The 21,689-nt window shown below is 40.2% G+C and overlaps 1 protein-coding gene across 4 annotated transcripts in view; it reads left to right on the top strand.

The window, feature by feature from the left end:
• The first annotated feature begins 14,838 nt into the window (after window positions 1-14,838).
• IGSF11 (immunoglobulin superfamily member 11) overlaps window positions 14,839-21,689 on the top strand; it is a 123,411-nt gene continuing 116,560 nt past the window's right edge. For 2 of the 4 annotated variants that reach the window (XM_041760716.1, XM_041760725.1), the window contains exon 1: window positions 14,839-15,016. In XM_041760716.1, coding sequence (XP_041616650.1) covers window positions 14,965-15,016 — 52 coding nt within the window. In that variant the 5' untranslated portion in view covers window positions 14,839-14,964. The remainder of the gene's footprint in view (window positions 15,017-21,689) is intronic. The other 2 variants (XM_041760707.1, XM_041760700.1) reach the window with 2 other exon arrangements.

A 21,689-nucleotide genomic window follows, 5' to 3' on the forward strand; every position in this document is an offset into this window, starting at 1 on the left:
TCAATCAAAATCGCAGGAGATTTTATTGTGGAAATTTAGGTGCTGGTTCTAAAATTTACCTGGAAATGCAAAGAAGCAAGAGTAGCCAAAGCAGCCTTAACAAAAACAAAACTGAAAAAAAAAAAAAAAGAAAAAAAAAACTGGAGGATTTACACTACTAGGTATCATGACTATTATATATCTATAGTAATTAAGGCAGTGTAGCATTGGAGCTAGAAGAGAGAACTTGATCGATGGGAACAGAATAGAGGAATCAAACCCCACACATATTCATCTCATTTATGACAAAGGCTACACTGTAGTTCAGTAAGGAAAAGCTAACCTTTTCAATAAATGGTGCTGGGTTAGCCAGCTATCTCTGTGTCCCACCATGCACAAAAATCAAATCCGTATGGATTGCAGATATAAATGTGAAAGGTAAGATAATGCATTTGGAAGAAAATGTAGGAGATCATCTTTCTGACTTTGTAGTTTTTCATCGGTGGGCATTTCATCCCAATGTGAGGGCTCACCAGTGTTCTTGGCATCTCTGAGTGCCTCCCTTACCTCACTCAACCAAGAACATGATGATAGCTCCAATCTCTCCTTTCTCACCACCGTCACGGAGTATATACAATTCTGTGCAACCATCTGCTGGCCTCTACCCATCAACACTTTTTCCACAGCCATCCCTCTCCTACCACTCATTTTCTAAATCACAGCAGTGCCTCCTTGAACTGTTGCACCTGCCAGGGAAAGTGAAGGCACTCCAGTCGGACTTCCTCACCTTTTCTCTTTCTCTCCCTTGGTTCTTCTTAGCGAAGCTTCCATGGCCTTCTTGGTAGGGTTGGAACCTCATTTATGTAGTATCTCTGACCTGTCTCCAGGATGACGTAACAATAGAAGCCTTTTGTTTCAATCCATCTGTCTTGTCTCTTGATATTTAAAAAGGAGGTATTTGATTTATTTTTTTAAAGATTTTATTTATTTATTCATAGAGAAACAGAGAGAGAGACACACACACACAGGCAGAGGGAGAAGCAGGCCCAATGCAGGGAGCCTGACATGGGACTCAATCCCGGGTCTCCAGGATCACGCCCTGGACTGAAGGTGGCGCTAAACCGCTGAGCCACCTGGGCTGCCCGAGGTATTTGATTTAAAAACAAATAAAACCACAAACAATAATGACAACAACAACAAAAGCAGGTAGATCTTTTCCATCTCTTGAAGTCTGGTTACTAGGAAGTGGCCCTGCCATGGACTCAAAGAAGGGACCATCCTTCTCAAAGCAAAAGAATGACCCTTCCCTCTCCAGCTGCCTGTTTTGCCTTCTGCCCAACAAAACTCATGGCTTTCTGTAAAACGGGGAAAGATTGAAGGAAAACATGATTTACAAAGGGAAGTTAAAAAGGCATCACCCTGTTTCAGAATATCTCAGTTACACATTCTGTTGCTTGAGCCAGAAATTATCTACTTCTCCATTGCTAGTCAACCTTCAGTCTTTTTAGAGGAATCATTTCTTCAGAGAATTCTTTACAGATCTCTCAAATTATGTGAGATTCTGTTTCAGTCCTGCTTAAGCATCTAAACTCTCTCCTTCATATCACTGTCACATTTGTTTGTATGATTATGTGATAAATTTCTGCATTTTCCACTAAACTGGAAGTTCTGTAAGAGCAAACATCTTTTGATTTTTGCTACTTAATGTATCACCAGAGTCTTGGACAGGACCTGGGATATGTAAATACTGTAAAACTACATTATATTATGCCTCATAAATAATGAGAATTAACATGTAATGGAATTGACTATTAACTCCTGTCCCATGTTCATCCCTTTTGCATATTGGTGGTGTGAAGACAGGATGGAGGCTAAAGCTCTTACTTTCCAAGGGAGGTTGTGGTGGGGTGAGGCTGGAAGGTTAAATGGCAGGTAGTTATGCCTTAGGAAGCAGAGGGCATGTTCCTGTATGTTATGGCCAAGTATTCCTTCATCAAGGTAATGAAACAAGTGCCAACTCAGTATTCCTGGAATCATGGCTGCTGCTGTGGACGACCTACGGATCAGGACCCACATTTCCATCAGTAGCCAAGCTTTCGTTAGATATGCCACCAGGTGGCACTAAAGCACAGCTAGGACAGGAATAGATCTGGATCTAGCAATAGGACCCCTATTCCTGACCACCTAGCCATTTTATTAACCTCATAATAATGCAAACATGCATTTTATATGATCTAGTTGCTCCATTGCCACTTAACACGTCATATAGGAATTTCTCTGTACTTGCTGAATTGATGAAAGACTGCGTGAGACCTGTGTACACTCATTAAAGGTGGAAGGGCAGGGTAGGGTTGGCTGTGAGGCAAAGGTGTTCGTTAAAGCAATAATGCCTTAAAGTCTCTCATTTCAAAGATCTGATCAGAGGTCTTTTCAGCTTATTCTGTGAAGTTATCTTGATTCTGAGAATTAAATAGATTCAATGATTTGTTACGGGCTATAAAATATAAGGCAATGAAAAATTTTTGGTGGAATTTCAAGTCCATAAAATGGATGTTTTGTCCCCATTAGGGAAGAGTTTCAAATATAAGATAAATAATTTATAAATAATAAAATAAGTAATCTCATAATGGTAATAACAGCAGTTAACATTACTTGCTAGGTTATTTGTCAGAGGTGGTAATGGGCATTTTCACATATATTACCTCATTGAGTTATTATAACAACCTGTGAAGTAAGAATTATATTCCTTTTTTTTTTTTTAAGATTTTATTTGTTTATTTGAGAGACAGAGAGAGAAAGAGCAAGAATGAATGGTGGCAGAAATAGAGGGAGAAGCAGCCTCTCTACTGAGCAGGGAGCCCTAGGTGAGGCTCCATGTGGGCCTGGATCCTAGGATCCTGGGGTCATGACCGGAGCTGAGGGCAGACACTTAACTGAGCCACCCAGGTGCCTCTATATTCCATTTTAATAAAGATTATGGTTGAAGCCTGGATAGGTTAAGTGACTTTCCAAAGGTTATTTAAAAATATGTGTAGCATAGTTGACATTGAGCAAACCTTTTATCATTTAGAATTTTAAATGCAAAACTGTATTTTTTATTTGCCTTATTTGATTCTAGATTTCAACAAAGATGGGTACCTGGCTGGCTCAGTGGTTGAGCATCTGCCTTTGGCTCAGGTTGTGATCCCGGGTTCCTGGGATCGAGTTCTGTATCGGGCTCCCCACATGGAGCCTGCTTCTTCCTTTGCTTGTGTCTCTGCCTTTCTTTCTGTGTCTCTTATGAATAAATAAATAAAATCTTTTAAAAAAAGAGAATATTTCAAGAAAGATACATTATAGAGACCTGCCAAAATCTCTAGGACAAGGATAAGTGTACTATTCCATAAAAATTTGATGTGTAATTAGAAAAGAGCTGGTTATTAAAAAAAAAAAAAACATAATAGAATCTTAGTAAGAACCATATATCCAGTCATATAAAATCTACCAAGGGTAGGTCTCTTAGCCTAGATTCCCTTGAAAGTTTACCCTGAGACAAAGGTTTATGTAGAGTTAGCTTAATTAGAAAGTAATTTCAGAGATCAGGGTTAATTGTTGAGGAAATGAAAAAAGAGAGGGAGGAAATGCCAGTCCAGGATGGATTCACTGTTTCTTGGTTACTGTTGATTATGCTGGGGCCTTCTGCAGAGCTTGAGGAAATAAGAACTGACCCCCTTGGAGAATGCAAGGCAGTAGGCTTATCCATTGGCTCCCATCCCACATAAGCCAAGAGTAGCCCCGTAAGTGTTGACATCCCTGTGCTTCTAGGTTACACACGTCAGTCCCACCAAATTCCTGCTCGTGTTCCAGGCAGCAGTGTCCTGAGTAGGGAGAGGTACTTGGTGTAGGTCACAGCAAAGCAAATTAGTGTCAGGTTGTATCTGTGAGTAGCTGATTTGAGCCTGCAGCAGAGACTGGAATAAGAAGGGGGCTCAGAAGATCAGAAAGGCTGCATAAGACCGGTCTAATCCCCTTCCTCTAGGAATACATGGTATTAACATGTAGATTTGGGTAATAATGATCAGATATATATGGATTTTCTACAATGATATGAAAGCCATGAGCCAACTTATTGGAATTAAATATCTTTGAGGCCATCTAATATTTTCTTCATTGTGTTACCATAGAAACACAGCATGGCTCACTGTTGTTAATTCAGTTCCAATTTTTATGGGTTATTACTGATTTTATTATTAATAGCACATAAAATCCAGGTATTATTTAATCTTTCAAGTGCACTAACCATAAAATTTTAAATTGTAAGGAGTGGCAGTAATCACTGAATTGTGTAAGTATCTTCTAAGGAAGAATGTTCATTAACGGATTCAGAAGACAGGCTGAAATGCAAACAAACAATTCTTTAGTACTAAAAAGTAGCAGAAATAGTTACCAGTTCCAAATTGCCAAACAGGTTGCTCATTCAAATAGAGGTGTTAGGGTATAGTGGAAAGAAGGCTGCCTTTAGAGTCAGAAAGGTTGGGTTTTACTATTTGGGTTTTACAAACTTAAGAACTGTATATTTTTGACCAAGCATTTTAAAGATTTTTTTAAAACCTTGGTTTTATTCACCTGGGAAAATGAGGGGGAAACTATCTCAGAGGGTTGTTGACAGGATTTATTTATTTATTTATTTATTTAGTTAGTTAGTTAGTTAGTTTGTTTTTTGACTATTCATTTGCCTTATTTTTAAAACATTTTTTTATTGGAGTTCAATTTGCCAACATATAGCATAACACCCAGGGCTTATCCCACCTAGTGCCCCCCTCAGTGCCCATCACCCAGTCACCCCAACCCCCCGCCCACCTCCCCTTCCACTACCCCTTGTTCATTTCCCAGAGTTAGGTGTCTCTCATGTTTTGTCACCCTCACTGATATTTTCACTCATTTTCTCTCCTTTCCCTTTATTCCCTTTCACTAATTTTTATATTCCCCAAATGAATGAGACCATATAATGTTTGTCCTTCTCCGATTAACTTCCTTCACTCAGCATAATACCCTCCAGTCCCATCCACGTCGAAGCAAATGGTGGGTATTTGTCATTTCTAATGGCTCAGTAATATTCCATTGTATACATAGACCACATCGTCTTTATCCATTCATCTTTCGATGGACATCGAGGCTCCTTCCACAGTTTGGCTATTGTGGACATTGCTGCTAGAAACATCGGGGTGCAAGTGTCCCGGTGTTTCACTGTATCTGTATCTTTGGGGTAAATCCCCAGCAGTGCAATTGCTGGGTCGTAGGGCAGGTCTATTTTTAGCTCTTTGAGTAACCTCCACACAGTTTTCCAGAGTGGCTGCACCAGTTCACATTCCCACCAACAGTGTAAGAGGGTTCCCTTTTCTCCGCATCCTCTCCAACATTTGTTGTTTCCTGCCTTGTTAATTTTCCCCGTTCTCACTGGTGTGAGGTGGGATCTCATTGTGGTTTTGATTTGTATTTCCCTGATGGCAGTGATGCGGAGCATTTTCTCATGTGCTTGTTGGCCATGTGTTGACAGGATTTAAATGAAATTCTCTGTTAATGCAGATAGCATGGTGCCAGCACATAGCAAGTATGCATAAATATGGACTGAATTTAAATCTGAAATGTACATGTGACACTGGCTCTGATCCACACGCTGATCAGGTATTTACAAGACTGGAAGGCATCTTTCTACAATTTCTGGTGCTTTTTATGGCTTGTTTTTTTTTCATGTTTTTTGGCTACTAGGTAAGATGTTACCTCTTTAGAAAGATAATCTCTGCTGGCTGTAATCAAATAGGACCTCACCTTTTTTGAAGTAAAAGTTCATGAATCTCTTACCTCCTTCTAGAAAGGCAAGAACCTCAGGACACTTTAACTCTGAAGGCAGTGTTCTTGGTGGCAAACAACATAAATTGAAGGTGGTTAATTAAAGCAGGAAAGGAGAAGATGGGAAGTCTAAAGGATCAGAAAACAAGCAGCAACCAAAGGAGGCTAGGTCACCAGAATGACATCATAGGAACAGTCCAGAGATAACCAATGCTGGAACCAGGTACTAGATGTCACAACTGGCATCATAGCCACAATTACCTCTCTTCAGGGGACAGTAGAATGAATTCTTTATCCCTTCCTTATTCTTATCCCTGAATTTTTGTGACACTTGCTTAAGATTCATAATCTAGAGATGAGCCTCTCCAACTGGCTAAACGTACTGTTATGTGAGCATGCTATAGTTGCTAGGAGTTCAGAAAGCATTTTTGGCATTTGCAGTGGAAGATAGACTCTGATTCCCACTGAGAATAAAACTGGGGAATTCTTGAACATTGAAAGAAGAGTCTTGATGCTTAGCAGTCAAAAAATACACAGCAATCCTTCCCATAGTGTACTCTTTCAAATGCTCAATGTCTACCAATACTTTTTCCCCTTATATTTATATTTTAAAAATACATAATGTGTATATCTTCTCACAACTGTAAAATCACTCAATTCTACCTTAGGAGACAATCCGAAGTCTTATGATTATTTATGGTTCCCAGATTTAAGTCCAGTGGTGATATCCATTCTTCTTTTTGGGTTATTCTTATGTCCTGATATTCCTCAGTCTGTGGACTGACTATAAAATTACCTGCCACCCATCACACCCTAATAAAACAAGAAGAGGAAGGAAACAAAGTTAGTTGAAACTGTAAATATGTAAATGACACAGCAAGGAAAGGATAGAAGTAGAGATACAGACATTATTTCTGAAACTAATTATTAGGCCATAGTTATGTTAATTCTGCATCTTTATGAGGTAACATTCTTTTTTTTTAACATTCTTTTTTTTAATAAAGATTTTATTTATTTATTCGTGAGAGACATAGAGAGAGAGGCAGAGACATAGGCAGAGGGAGAAGCAGGCTTCCTGCAGAGAGCCCCATTCAAGACTGGATCCTGGGACACTGGGATCATGCCCTGAGCCAAAGTCAGATGCTCAACCACTGAACCACCCAGGCGTGCCAAGAGGTAACATTCTTTTAGCACATTCATAGAAAGTACTTGAGTTTCAGTCCAGGCCTTGAGTCCAGAATTTTGGGATTTAAGTATATTATCTTACTTTAAGCAATGTGGTAGCATTAAAAGAATTCATCTACCCCAAGGCTCTTCATACTGCTTTTACTGTTCTCTGAGAATGGCATCTCAAAGCTTTGTTTTCAATGTGCACTTAATGAAATAATCATATGATTTTTTTCTTAATCCTTTAATAGTGAATAACTTTAATTTTCATATGTGAAACCAATTTTACATTCCTGAAATAAACCCAATTGGTGTGATGAATTAATTACCTTTTTAATATATCACTGAACTTGATTTGCTAACATTCATTTGCATAATGTAAATCTCTATGTGCTGAAAATTGGCTTATCTTTTCTCCCATTATCTTTGTCAATATTTGGTAACCAGTATAATGCTAGCACTGCAAAATGAGTTAAAGAGAGTTTCATTTTTTCTTTATTGTCAAGTAATTTGCAAAAGATTGGAGATTTTGCTTCCTGAACATTTGGTGAAGCTTGCTGATTAAATCATCTGGACCTACAGTTTTACCAGTAAGAAGATTTTAAACTATTACTTTAAGTATCTTAATTACATGGGACTATTCATATTTTCTGTTTATTTTTGAGCAAGTATTAGTAAGTTCTGTTTCTCTAGAAATTTGTCCCTTTCTTCTAAGTTTTCAAATTTATCAGCATAAAATTGTTCATTATTCTCCTTATCATTTTAATCTCTATAGCATCTGTAGTGATGTCTCCTTTTCAATTATGATATTATTTGAGATCTCTTTCTCTTCCCCTGTCTCTCTTATTTTAAATTTTAGATAAGATGGTCAGCAAAGGCTTCAATTCATGTGCATGTGAGAAAAGACCTACAGGAAGTGAAAGGAAAGCTATGCAAAATGTAGGGAAAGAATAATTTTGTTGGTCCCAAGGCAAACATGTTCCTGTTTGTTCAGGAGATGTTGAGGAGGTCATTGTAGTGAGAGCTGAGTGAATAAGGGGAAAATAGAAGAAGCAATTAGATAAGGAGGGACTAGATCCAGTTGGGCCTTGTGATAAGCAGAGTAATGGCCCCCACCCTGCAAAGATGCCCACTTCCTAATTCCTAGAACCTGAGAATATGTTCCCTTACTTGGCAAAAGCAAATTAAGGTTGCAAAGTGAATTAATGTTGCCCTTCAACTAACCTGGAGATGAAGAGATTATCCTGAATTATCCAGATGGGCACACTGTAATCATAAGGATCCTTAAATGTGGAAGAAAATGCAGGAGAGAGAGTCAGAGAGACAGCAATGTGAGAAGGCCTTGGCCTGATGTTGGTGACTTTGAAGATGGAGAAACAGGGCCATAAGCCTAGGAAAGTAGGTGGACTCTAGATGCTGGAGAAGGTAAGGAAAAGGATTCTCCAGAAAGGAACACAGTCCCACAGCCATCTTAATTTTAGCCCAGTGATACCCATTTTGGACTTCTGACCTCAGAACTGTAAGATAACAAATTTGTGTTGTTTTATACCACTAGATTTGCAGTGATTTGTTAAAGCAGCCATAGAAATCTAACACAAGCCCTGTGGTTTATAGTAAAGACTTCTACTTTCACTGTGAGTGAGATAGGAAGTCATAGGGCAGAGGAGTGATCTAATCTGATTCAATAGGATCATTCTGGATGCTGTGATGAGAATAGACTATTGAGGAATTCCTTCCCCCTTGTAGGTTTTGGCTTGACTGTCCCATATTTTATTGAGGTCTCATCAATTTTGTTTAAGATTTAGAAAAATATAATTTCACATTTCTTTTGTAATTTGGGGTCTCCACTCTGTTTTGTTGCCAGAAATAAAACTCTGAACTTGCTTTAAAGTTCTATGGAAAACTCGGAATTTGAACCAGCCAAAATGTGATTGCAAGTACCACAATATATAAAATCAAGTGAGAGATTGAAAGAGATTAGTTTAGATTAGTGAATACTGGTAAAAGAGACTTTGAAAAATATTTGAAAATTATTTTCCTTGCATTATAAGAAAGAGAATACAAAGAGAACACTGAAGTGACATAAAATGCTTCTTATGCTGTTGCCCTTTTCAAATCCTAAAAATCATAGTGCACCATCTTAGATTTTCCATTAGGATAAATTCAGTAGCACTTTGTCTTAATGGCCCCTGCTCAGAGAGTAACTTTACCTGAAAATAAATGTGTTCATAATATTCTTAAAGTTTAAATTTGATTAATATATAATGTATTAATTTCTGAGGTAGAGGTCAGTGATTCATCAGTCTATAATGCCCAGTGCTCATTACATCATGTGCCCTCCTTAATGTCCATTACTCAGTTATCCCATCCCCCCAACTTCTCCCTTCCAGCAACCCTCAATTTGTTTCCTATGATTAAGAGTCTCTTGGGGGATGTCTGGGTGGCTCAGTGGTTGAGCATCTGTCTTGGTTCAGGTCATGATCCTGGGGTTCTGGGATCAAGTCCCATGTTGGGTTCCCTGTGCGGAGCCCACTTCTCCATTTGCTTATGTCTCCACCCCCTCTCTGTGTGTCTTTCATGAATAAATAAATAAAATCTTTAAAAAAAACTCTTATGGGGATCCCTGGATGGCGCAGCGGTTTAGCGCCTGCCTTTGGCCCAGGGCGCAATCCTGGAGACCTGGGATCGAGTCCCACGTCGGGCTCCCAGTGCATGGAGCCTGCTTCTCCCTCAGCCTATGTCTCTGCCTCTCTCTCTCTCTCTGTGTGACTATCATAAATAAATAAAATTTAAAAAAAATGAAAAACTTTTATGATTTGTCTCCCTTTCTGATTTCATTGTTTTATTTTTTCCTCTCTTCCCCTATGACCCTCTGTTTTGTTTCTTAAATTCCACATATGAGTGAGATCATATAATTGTCTTTCTCTGATTGACTTATTTTGCTTAGCATAATACCCTCTAGTTCTATCCACATCTTTGCAAATGGCACGATTTCATTTTTTTGATGGCTAAGTAGTGTTCCATTATATATATATCTCACATCTTTATCCATTCATCTATTGATGGACATCTGGGATCTTTCCATAGTTTGACTACTAGGAACATTGTTGCTATAAACATTGGGGTGCAGGTGCCCCTTTGGATTAAACGTGTTCATAATAAAAGGACTTACAAGAAAAGAGCCAACTTTTCCCCAAATAGATGAAGATGTGAAACTTTGCTTCAGCAATATTCACAGTGGCCATAGGGATTAACTATCGTAACAAGGATGGAAATACTGCTTGCCTTTGTGTAAATCCTATCTAGCACTGCTCTACCAGAGGACTGGGTAGAAACTGACAAAACGAGCAGATATCAGAAAGACTAAGCTGTCAATATATCTAGGTTATAAATTGATCCAACATTTGAGAAGGAAGTGTTAAAGTATGAAATGGGTTCTTTAACATAGAATAAAGTTATTGGCTTATCAGTTATTCTAACAATTCCTTTCTTATCTTCTCCACTCCTTTATTGCTATTTATTGTATTTTATTTATTTATTTATTTATTTATTTATTTATTTATTTATTTATCGGGGGGGAGAAGAGAAAGAGCTAGCGCATGAGCCAGGGGAGGGGCAGAGGGAGGAGCAGACTCCCCTCTGAGCAAGGAGCCAATGAGGGGCTTGATCCCATACTCTGGGATCACAAGCTGAGCCAAAGGCAGATGCTTAACTGACGGGGCCACCCAGGTGCCCCCTTTATTGTTATTGTTTGTTTATTTATTTATTTATTTATTTATGAAAGGGAGACCATGCATGAGGCAGGGGGTAGGGGGTGGGGGAGAGAGAGAGTCTCAAGCTGACTCTGTGTTGGCCAGGCTTGATCTCACAACCTTGAGATCATGACCTGAGCTGAAATCAAGAGCCTGACAGCTTAAACGACCGAGCTACCCAGTTATACTGATTATAATTTTAGAGCCTAATCCCCTCTTCCCAAAGGAGAAGGGGGAACAATTCATTTCAAATTTTACTTTTGAAAGGACCAAGCTCCAGTCTAGCTTATATATGGTCCTAAGTAGCTTGGTTAAAATAGTTACAAAAAAACAAACAAAAAAAGTTACAAAAATGAGTCACTGGATCAAAAAATATTTTCTAAATTTAAGAATGATCTTATAAACTATTCCATGGACAAACATCCTCAAAAACTTAAATGCAATTAACTTTTAATTATATACATAAATGGAGAGGTGTAGGTGCTATTAATAATTTAAAAATAGCTAATTAAAAATAATATATATTTGGCTTTGGAAAGCCTTGTAATTCCCTCCGTTTCTCTTTCTTAATTGTTTTTCTCCTAAGCTAATATTAAAATTAATTTCCCAATCTTGAACGCAGAGTAATGGTTGAAAGATGATCTAGCATTTTGATGGGTGGAGAATAGAAGCTGGTCTAGGATTACATTTGGATTTGGATAATCTATATTTAGATACTTAGGAATTGACTATATTCTCATGTCATCAATGTTTTCGAGCCAGGATTATTATGACACTGTATCAGAGTCCTTTACCTTAGGGTTCCTGGTCCCAGACATTCCCCTCTCCATTTCTTCTTTGGTCAGATAGACCAACTAGAGCTCCCTTAGAAGGGGTTGGGGGTGTGGCATCAAAATGAACAAAATTTTATGGGCTACTTATGCTGGGGTAGCATGGAAATGGTAGGAGTGGGGTGGAGATGGGACAAATGTTGGGGCGGCACCTGCAGTGTTCCCCACAGACAGTTGTAAGACACTATGGTATATATACATCTCTTCAGATATTGGTCTGTAAAGAGAGAAAAGAAAAAGACTTTGTGGTGTGGTAGGAAAACAACTATAGGATGAATGTCAGAAAACCTTGGTTTCAGTTTTGGTATTTACAATTCCTTGATCTTTTGGAGACTTAGTGTATTAACATGTAAAGAGGGGTAATAATACCTACCTTATCTACCCCCTGGGGATTGCTGGGAAGATCAGAGCAGATAATATATGTGAAAACACTTAGAAGTTTATAAAGTATTACACAAAGGTAAGACGTCTGTTGCTTTAGCACTTGGAATACTTAAAAGATTTAAAGAAATCCTACTGTGGTCATAAAGTAGATTAGGAAGAAAGAGTCTGGGGAATTCATCATTACTAATAACAAATTTACTCAAAATACATGCCAGTGGTATTATCTCTGTGAACTAAAAAGCATGTTTTTTTCTCTGTTTCCTGTGAGAGTGTCCTTTTGGGATGCTCTGTGTACCGCACTTAGAGTTTCTAGAAGTCCCAATCTGCTTCCTGTGAGTCCACCATCTACCATCTGCCCCTGAGCTTTCGGGCAGCCAGATTGCCGCCTGAAATCGGATCCCCACTCCCCCTTCAGAAGCCACATTTCCTCTTCTACTAAAAAGGCTACTTCTCCTCCTAACTCACCAGCTCCTGTTGGTAGAGGGTAGAAGTACACTATGGTGACTTAGAGGCAGGAGAGCGACTCTTTCTCTGATTCATGACCTTGCAGATATACCCCATGTACAATTATGAGTTTTTTAAAGGGTGGGGGTCATATACTTTACGTTTAACCTTCAAGCTAACCAGTGTCTTACACGGTGTAGATACTTAGTAAATACTTGCTGAGTCGATGTGCTAAGAAATATATGAGGCAATTTGCTTTATCAGGGCTTTTCATCCTAGATTATTAGGTTAAGAATGAATATTCTTTTTTTTTTAAAGATTTTATTTATTTATTTATGGTAGAGAGAGAGAGAGGCAGAGACACAGGGAGAGGGAGAAGCAGGCTCCATGCCGGGAGCCCGATGCGGAACTTGATCCCGGGACTCCAGGATCTCGCCCTGGGCCAAAGGCAGGCTGAGCCAAACCGCTGAGCCACCCAGGGATCCCCAAGAATGAATATTCTATCTCAATATTTAAATCTGGGATGATAAAGAAGTGAAGACCTATTCTGAGTAGCACCTGCCACTTGAGAGCTTCCTTGCTTTTCTTCTTATATTACTCTCATGCCCTACTTGGGACTGGGTTTGAATGTGGGAATATGTGCAGGACTAAACAAGGAATTGAATTGGATGGAGGAAAATATGTAGTCCTTGCCGTGGCACTTAAAAGAATGAGCCCAGTGATGAAGTCATAGTTGAAGTTTAAAATTTCTGTTATTAATGTCAAATAATCTATGCTGTCATATTCTTTTTTTGCCATTAGAAATCTGGTAAGGGATTCTAACATATTGGAAGTAGTGAGCAAAGTTGAAGCATCTTCAATTAATAAACTATATCTTTTCAGGGTATTGGTATTAAAGGTGATTGGCATTTCTTAATGTGTTCTCTCTCTCTCTCTCTTTTTTTTTTACTTAAAATTATAACATCACCATTTTCCAAAAAACAGTGCATCCATAATTTCACCATCTTGATACTGTTATTTTTGCATTTATCTTCCGATCTTTGTCCAATGTATGGATGTTTTACTTACTTGCTTTTCTTCTGTGCATACTGTTTTCATTCTGAATTGCCCTGGGAGTATTATATCTGCCAGATGGAGGCTCAAAATTTCTGAGTGGCTCCAAGAATCCTAATCGATGCTGCTGTAGAAATTGACATTTCCCCCTGGGGGAAGGCATGTCCAAAAATTTTAGAAGGTTCCCATTGGAAGCTGAAGCAGAAAGTGACTATGGGCTGTTAAAACACCAGCGATCCAATGGAAAAGGAAGGCAGGTTGGCTTTTAGAAGAAGAGAAGTAGGTGGATATTTAAGTAAAATAATTTCAGATGCCAAGAACATATCTCTTCCCACTTACCCAAAACAAACAGGAAACAAAAAATAAAAACCTAAAGTAATAATCACTATAATAAAATCACCCTCTCACTAGGTGACGAAGAGTTGAAGTTAGTTTAGGAAAGCTATTATGTGGGGCACCTGGGTGGCTCAGTGCTTGAGTGCCTGCCTTTGGCTCCCAAGGGGAGCCTGCTTCTTTTTTTTTTTTTTTTTAAGATTTCATTTATTTATTCATGAGACACAGAGAGAGAGAGAGAAGCAGGCCCCATGCAGGGACCCGACGTGGGACTGGATCCCAGGACCCCAGGATCACACCCCGGGCCAAAGGCAGGCGCTGAACCGCTGAGCCCCCCAGGGATCCCCTTGCTTCTCCCTTTGCCTATGTCTCAGCCTCTCTCTCTCTCTTGGATGAATAAATAAAAATCTTAAAAAAAAAACCCAAAACATCTGTAATGTTTAAAATGGCAAATTTTAAATATCAGAGGCTGAGATAAATTTTACTAAAAGGGCAAGAGAAGACAGTAGGGGTCTTTGCTAGAAACGGGGAGTGAGGGGACTAGTACAGACCTTTAATGCTCTTTTATGGGGGGGAAAAACAAGAAAAGGTAGTGGGGTTGGGGGAAAGGAAAGGAAAAAAAAAGTTATGAAATGTAACAAACCTCAGCGGTTCTTAATTTTGCCAGATTGCACAAGAGAAGAAGTGGACAACTAGAAATCACCTGAAACGGGCCGCGGACAATCTTGCTGCTCGCAGGTGGCGGCGAGTCCCGGGCCCGGGGCGGGGCGGGGCGGGGCGGGGCGGGGCTGGGCTGGGCGCCCCCCGTCCCCCGCCCCCCGTCCCCCGCCCCCCGTCTCCTCCCTCCCCCCGGGCCCCGCCGCGCTCCGGGGCCGCGCAGGTGCAGGTGGCGGGGCCGGGCCAGCTGCGCGCCGCGCCCGCTCCGGGGGGGCCGCCAGGCGTCGCGCTGGAGCCGCGGTTGCCCCGGAGACCGAGCGGCGAGTGGGCGGCGCGGAGCGGGGCTGCTGCCGGGCCTGGGGCGGGCGCGGGGCGGGCCTGGGGCGGGCCTGGGGCGGGCGCGGCGGCCCCGGGGCGCGGGAGCTGCACTCGGCTCGGCCGCGCGTCCCACGGTCCCGGCCGCGGCGGGCGGAGCGGCTGCCCCAGGAGCGCCGAGGGCCCGGGCGGGCGGCGGGCGCGCTCCCCGCGGCCGCGGGATGACTCCTCCGGGCTCGCCGCTGGCGCCCCTGCTGCTCCTCTCCCTGCACGGTGAGTAGCCGAGCCCGCCGGGCCCGGGGCTGCCCCGCCCGGCGCAGGTGGCGCAGGTGTGCCCCAGGTGTGCCCCAGGTGGCGCAGGTGTGCCCCAGGTGTGCCCCAGGTGGCCCGGGTGGAGAGGTAGCCGCCCCCGCCGCTCGGTCCCCGCATCCCCGACCCGCTGCCGACCCGCCGCGCTCTGCCGGTCACCCCGGGTCACCCCCGGTCACTCACCGGGCGCGGCGCGAAACCGTTTCCGTGATCCCGCGGCTCCGGCAACAACAGAGGTGCTTTGAGATAAAGGAGAAAACTTTGAATTCTGGCTTTACCGTGACCTTCAACTAGCACATGCAGCTTTCGCTGAGTCTGTGATCTTTGCTTTAAGAATAACTGACTGTACAGTGCGCTACACCATGTCCGAAAACACTGATTTATTATTATTTTTTTTTGTGCTCTAGCTTCTTCCCCAAAGCATTCACAAGGGCTTACAGAAATGCATAATGTGCAGCAGCGTTAGAACAGAAAGACTAAACATCTGGGTAGTTTTCTTAGTTTTTTAAGGAAACTGACTTTCCACTCTCGATTTCATCTGTCTTGCATTTTATTTTTCCATGACTAGCCGTCCTGTTTAACTCTGATTTTCACCTAACACAGTGCCCTCCTGTGAGCGCGCTGTCCTTGGAATCAAGTTTTCTGTCCCGTTTAATTGATGAGATTTATTCCGGAGGTTTCATTTATTCCGGAGGTTCAGTGATTTATGGAATATTGTGGTTAGCCTTGTTTGTTTCTGGAGATACCAGTATGTTTCCCATAGTTTTGTGGCCTCACTTCAACTGATAATGTACCAGGGATCTTGAAGTAACTTCATGTTAGTTGACTTAAATTGTTGGAATTTATTTAGTAGGGGAGAAAGAAAGACAAAATTTTGCATACTTTTTCCATAGATGCAAATGAAGGAAATCATCAAAATTACAGAGAACTTTCCTAAAGTTCAGTAGATATATTTTTGGTGATGACGTGTAGACAATAATTAAGTGAACATGAGTACGTGCTTGCAAGTTAATTTTGTCTGGTTACCCTTTTGAAGGGGCCGACATTTTTCTCTGTCCTACTTCTCTCAAGTGTGAAATAATTAGAGCTTTTTATACAATTCTTTGGATATAACTGAAAAATGTTTATAAATATTGCTATAAGAGCTGCTGAAGTTTTGGTAAAAAATATTCTTAACCTTCATCTATTACAATAAATGCTGCTCTCTTTTTGTAAGTAGCATTTGTGTATAGTTTGTTTTTGAATTATTAGGCAGTACTTTATTTTTTTTTTTAATTTTTTTTTTTTAGTACTTTAAAGAGTGGATGTAATTTGCAGAAGCAGCCTTACAAGGTCATCTGATTTGTTTCCTTTCCTTCAGCAGAACTATTCCTCAGCTGTCCTAGGATGTTTTTAGAGACTTCCAAGGACAATTCAGCCTTCATGATAATCTATTCTGTAGAAGCACTTTTCACCCTCAGAAATGAACAGTTGTGTTCATTTGCTCAACATATATTTACTGAGCTCCCACTCTGGGGCTGGTGGAAGACTGGGATGCACAGGAGCTTGTCTGCAGCCCGTATGGAGTCTGCCTTTTTTAAAACAGGCTGTAAGCATGCAAAATGATTCATGATATAAGGAATATATATATAAATACACACACACATATATATATTATTGCTACTTATTAATGGTGATAGCGAGGAAGACTTCATAGAAAAGTTTTCTGTAATCTGGACTTTAGGTTGGATTTGAATTGGCTGACATGGGGGTGGTTGGGCCTGCTTTCCTAGTCAGAGGAACAGCTTCGGTGAAGGATATGAAATGAAAAATACTGGGGCATATTCTTGAAAGGCCAAGTGTCTCGCTGCTAGAGCAGGAGATGTGTGCAAAGGAGAAAGGGCTAAAAAAAGTAGTAAAAGAATAGTAGAGAGCCTTGAATGCTGAATTTGGGATTTATTCAGGAGGCCACGGTCTCCTTAAGATGGGGAGCGCAGGGGGGTGAGCAGCTGTTGTGTGTGCCTACTTGTGCCCAGCATAACAGTCCCCAGAGTATACTGTGTCCTGACTGCCATTAAGTTCTTGAAGTCAAAGACAAAGTTGTTTTGAATGAATTAGGGCTCATCCCTAGGACTTAGAATGAGGAGAAGGGGTGGAAACATGAGCAAAGTGGCTTCATTATGAAGGAGGAAAATAAATGGAATGCTGAGTAGATAACCGTTGTAGCATTGGCCACTACGAAGGCGTGATACACGAAGGGTAGAAACAGAGTCTTGCATTTTTGAAAGAAAGTGGATGTCAAGAGATTCCTGTTTTTATTTTTGTTTGAGTTTCTGTAGAGTAACTTCCAAGGGAATTTGGACTGAAAAGTTGGCTTCTATATAGTTTTACCAATTGGTTAGATATATCTGAAGTGGTTTTTTGTACTACTTGTGTAATTCCTTGAAATAGCAGTTACTTTTCCAGAATCTGAGAAAGTCCTGTAAAAAGAGAGATCACATGAAATGAAATGAAAATGAAAAGAATTATGAGCCTAAATGTTAGCATTCTGAAAAATTTCTTGTGAACTTTGATTCCTTAGTTCTAACTTGAATTATGTAACTGCTTTGGAAGGATTCACTTTTTAGCAGAAAACCTGTCGTTTTCCCTACATGAAAGGTGACAGCCACTGGATGAAAATTTTAGAGAAATTAAGCTTAACACACTGTATATTCAATGTGGACTATTCAGGAAGCAATTTAAACATGAAATCACTAAGTGCTTCTAAAATGCTATGCTTAAGAACTGGTGTCAGGCTTAAGGTAATGATGCAATGGGTAAAGATCCCCATTCCCCCTCCCCCAAGTAACAGTATGTTGCACATTTTCAAATGAGTTTTCACACTTTGATAGTGGAAGCATTTATAATGAAAAGTCTCATTTGGATCTTCATACTTAAGCCATGTGATTTAGTGCCAAACAAGGTGATGTGCTGGTACACAAGATTCTTTAGTTGCAATGAGTCCTACAGAACAAGAGACTGGAAATACTAGCTGAGTTGAGGGGAAATTGTGGCACTCCCACTGAAATTCTCATCTTCCTTAGTTCATTTAGAATAGGGATTCTGAATTTATAGTTACCTACAAAAGTGATATTTTAGGCAGTTGGAGGTAGGATTGCGGGATTTCTGGTAGCCCGCTCACTTCAAGTATCCCCCTCCTTTGTTTGATAAGGACTGTCTGGCACTCAAATATCTCACCCTTGCATTTTGAGAGCATCCCTCAGACCATCTGGAGGCTCTGATACCCTCCTTTAATCATAATTGAGACTAACTGGTTTCGGAGGGGTTGTCAGTTCTTGGGTGGTATTCAAAACGCCATATGAAAAAAAAAAAAGAAAAAAAAAAGAAAAAAAAACGCCATATGATTTGAACTGAATTTGGTCTTAAAAGTGGGAAGTTATTTAGTTACTTATTAAGCTGATCTTACTAAATTGTGGAAGGATTTTTTTTTTCTTTCTATTAAAGTTTGGGTAATTGATTCCCTCCATACTGGTTTCCTACCACCTAGAAAGAGCAGTTTACCTTTGTGATGATTTTAAAAAACATGAAGTTAGTCAAAGAAATAAAATCTGTTTCCTGATTTCACAAATGATAGACTCGGCCATTGACCTGGTACCAGTTCATCTTGATCATTGTCAGATACCACATAGCTGGTATATGGTGTGACTCTGCGTCACATGTATTATAGGATGATCATATTTTAGCAAATATCACTAAAATTTTTATGTTTATAAGAAAGATTAAAAAATACAAATTTGCCAATGTGAAAAAAAAAGCCTGTTCAATAAAAAGATTTTTTAGAAGAAGTCTGATTAGTGGTTTCCCTTCATTTAGCATTTTGATCTTGAGAAAGGTAACAAACTGGGACGCCTGGGTGGCTCAGTGGTTGAGTATCTGCCTTTGGCCCAGGGCGTGATCCTGGAGTCCCACATCGGGCTCCCTGCAGGGAGCCTGCTTCTCCTTCTGCCTGTGTCTCTGCCTCTCTCTGTGTGTCTCTCATGAATAAATAAACAAAACCTTTAAAAAAAAAAAGAGAGAAAGTTAGCAAATTGACAGTCTTAGATGCACACTTTTAGAAAAGCATTGCCAGTAATGAAGTTGAGTTGCCAGAAGCCCTGAATTCAGGAAAGTCTTGTACTACTTAGAGTTCTTTGGAAGAATCCCATGTTCTCATTAATGTTGATTCTTTTCTGTCCTCTTTCATTCTCATCTTCTTCCATTTTGGAGAATGTTCTATAGTTCTATAGCATCAGGGTCTTTTAAGGTAAATAACACCATTCATGGTTCCTTCCAATGATTTAACTCTACCTAGTTTGAGGATACGTCACCCATGGAGTCAAGTAGGCCAACCCAAAAATCACCCTAGAAGCTGGGCATTGTTGAGGATATGTGAGAATGTGGACATAGTTTATGCTAGTATTTTCCCCTTGTTCCATGATGTCAACTCTATATGATATAACTCGGTGTGTGTGTGTGTGTGTGTATGTGTGTATGTGTACGTACACACATATGTATATATGTATGTGTGTGCTTTCTCTAAAAGACATTATCATACCTGGCACAGAGTAAGTGCTCAGTAGATACTTGAGAATGGACTGAGTGGTTACTTATATAATTGCTAATCCTGAGTGCCTGGAGTACCCGAAAAGAATGTTTTTTTTCCCCCTTTTAAAGAAAAGTAATTTTTGTTAAGCATTTTTTTTAGGGATTTGGTGCGACTGTATCAGCTTCAGTGTATCTTTAAACCTAAGTATGTATTTTGTGAAGCAGAGGTGATAGAGATCTATTTTCATAGACTTTTCAGATTCTATGACTTTGGAAATTAATTTAAAAATATAATACAGATCTTTCGACACTGATTTTTAGCTTATTTTTAATCACAAGGCTTTGAAATTGTCTATATTTGAAGTATTTTTTTCCTAAGGAATTTCTGAAGATGTTGCTCCATGCAGTAAGGAATGACCTTGGACTTTTGGGTGTTCACTTATAGCCATCAAGGTTCCCATTTCCATGCCTTGTATTCATCATCCTGAGGGCCTGTATGTCAAAACTAGTCTCCCAACGAAATTAAAACAAAAACAAAAAAGGGAAAAAACTAGTCTCCCAAGAACAGAGATATAAAATAACAGCTGTGTAGGGACGCCTGGGTGGCTCAGTGGTTGAGCGTCTGCCTTCAGCTCAAGGCAGGGTCCTTGGGATCAAGTCCCCCATCGGGCACCCCACAGGGGAGCTTGCTTTTCCCTCTGCCTGTCTCTGCCTGTTTCTCTGTGTCTCTTCTCCGTGTCTCTGTCTGTCTAAAAACAAAAACAACCTGTGTAGTCTAAGCTCAACATCCACCCCGCCCCCCATCACAGATAGATAGTACTGGACCTTGTTTTAGAAAAAGGAGCATTTAATTAGATGAGCCCTGTGTGGAGGCATCATCGCCTTCTCCCAAGGGAGATTGCCAGTTGTCCTCTCCTCTCATTGCCTCGCCTTTTCCTGCAGTCTTCCATATTTCCCCCCAGAGTTTCTTCATCTAGGATTTATTCCCTATGGACCATCCTCGTAGTCTGTAGACATCTCCCGAAATGTCATCAGTATTCTAATCATAGCTACATCCTCAACCGCGTACTCAAAGGTGCCTTAAGGAACATCAGACATCTTTTTATAATACTTCATCTTTGTTTCCTTGTAGCAGGTCCATCATTGCCTGTTATACAACTTTTGTCAGCGCCATGGTTCAGGGTCATTTGCCAGAACACAAAATACGGGTCAAAAAGTGAGGATCAAGTGTAGTAAATGTCACTTGTTGCAGAACACATTGCAGTCAGGCTACATTTTAGGTTTTCATCGGGTGAGAAACCTTGTAGTACATTTCACTTAATGCATGTTGCCCGTGTGTAAATACAGATTTTACACTTGTAAATCTGCGCCAGCACTTGTGAGCCAAGACTTATGACAGTATGCAGAACATGTGAAGAATGTGTTAGCAGTGCAAGGATTCTCAAACTTTTGGCTTTGGGATTACTGGGCCTTAAAGATTATTGAGGACCACAAGGAGCTTTTGTTTATGTGGATTATATCTATTAATATGTACTGTATTAGAAATTAAAAGTAAGAACATTTAAAAGTATTTATTAATCAATTTAATAACAATAAATCCATTGTGTATTGACATAAATGATACATTTTCATGACAAGTAAGAATTTTTGCCCAAACCAAAAAATATTAGCAAGAAGAGTGGCATTATTCCACATTTTGGAAATCTCTTTAATGTCTGACTCATTAGAAGACAGCTGGATTCCCCTATCCGCTTCTGCATTCAATTTCTTATGATGTGTTTGGTTAAAATATGTGAAGACTGTCTGGCTTTACACAGCCATGTAGTTAGGGGTATTTTCATAGCATTTTCAAATAATTTCAGCTATTCTTGGATATTTACCAAAACTCAAGAAGTAATAGTTTCTTAAGGAGTGGCTACTGTGCGAAATTAGAAAACATAGCAATAAACATTTCTTGCTCTCTTATTTTAAAATCCATTGGTTTATCACGTGATTTGAGCGGATCTTTTATTCCTGTATGATTTTTTAGTACACTATACATTGATAATTTGGAAGATACTGATTCCTCAATACA

Source organism: Vulpes lagopus, chromosome 1 (assembly GCF_018345385.1).
Source record: "Vulpes lagopus strain Blue_001 chromosome 1, ASM1834538v1, whole genome shotgun sequence".
Taxonomy (NCBI): Eukaryota; Metazoa; Chordata; class Mammalia; order Carnivora; family Canidae; genus Vulpes; species Vulpes lagopus.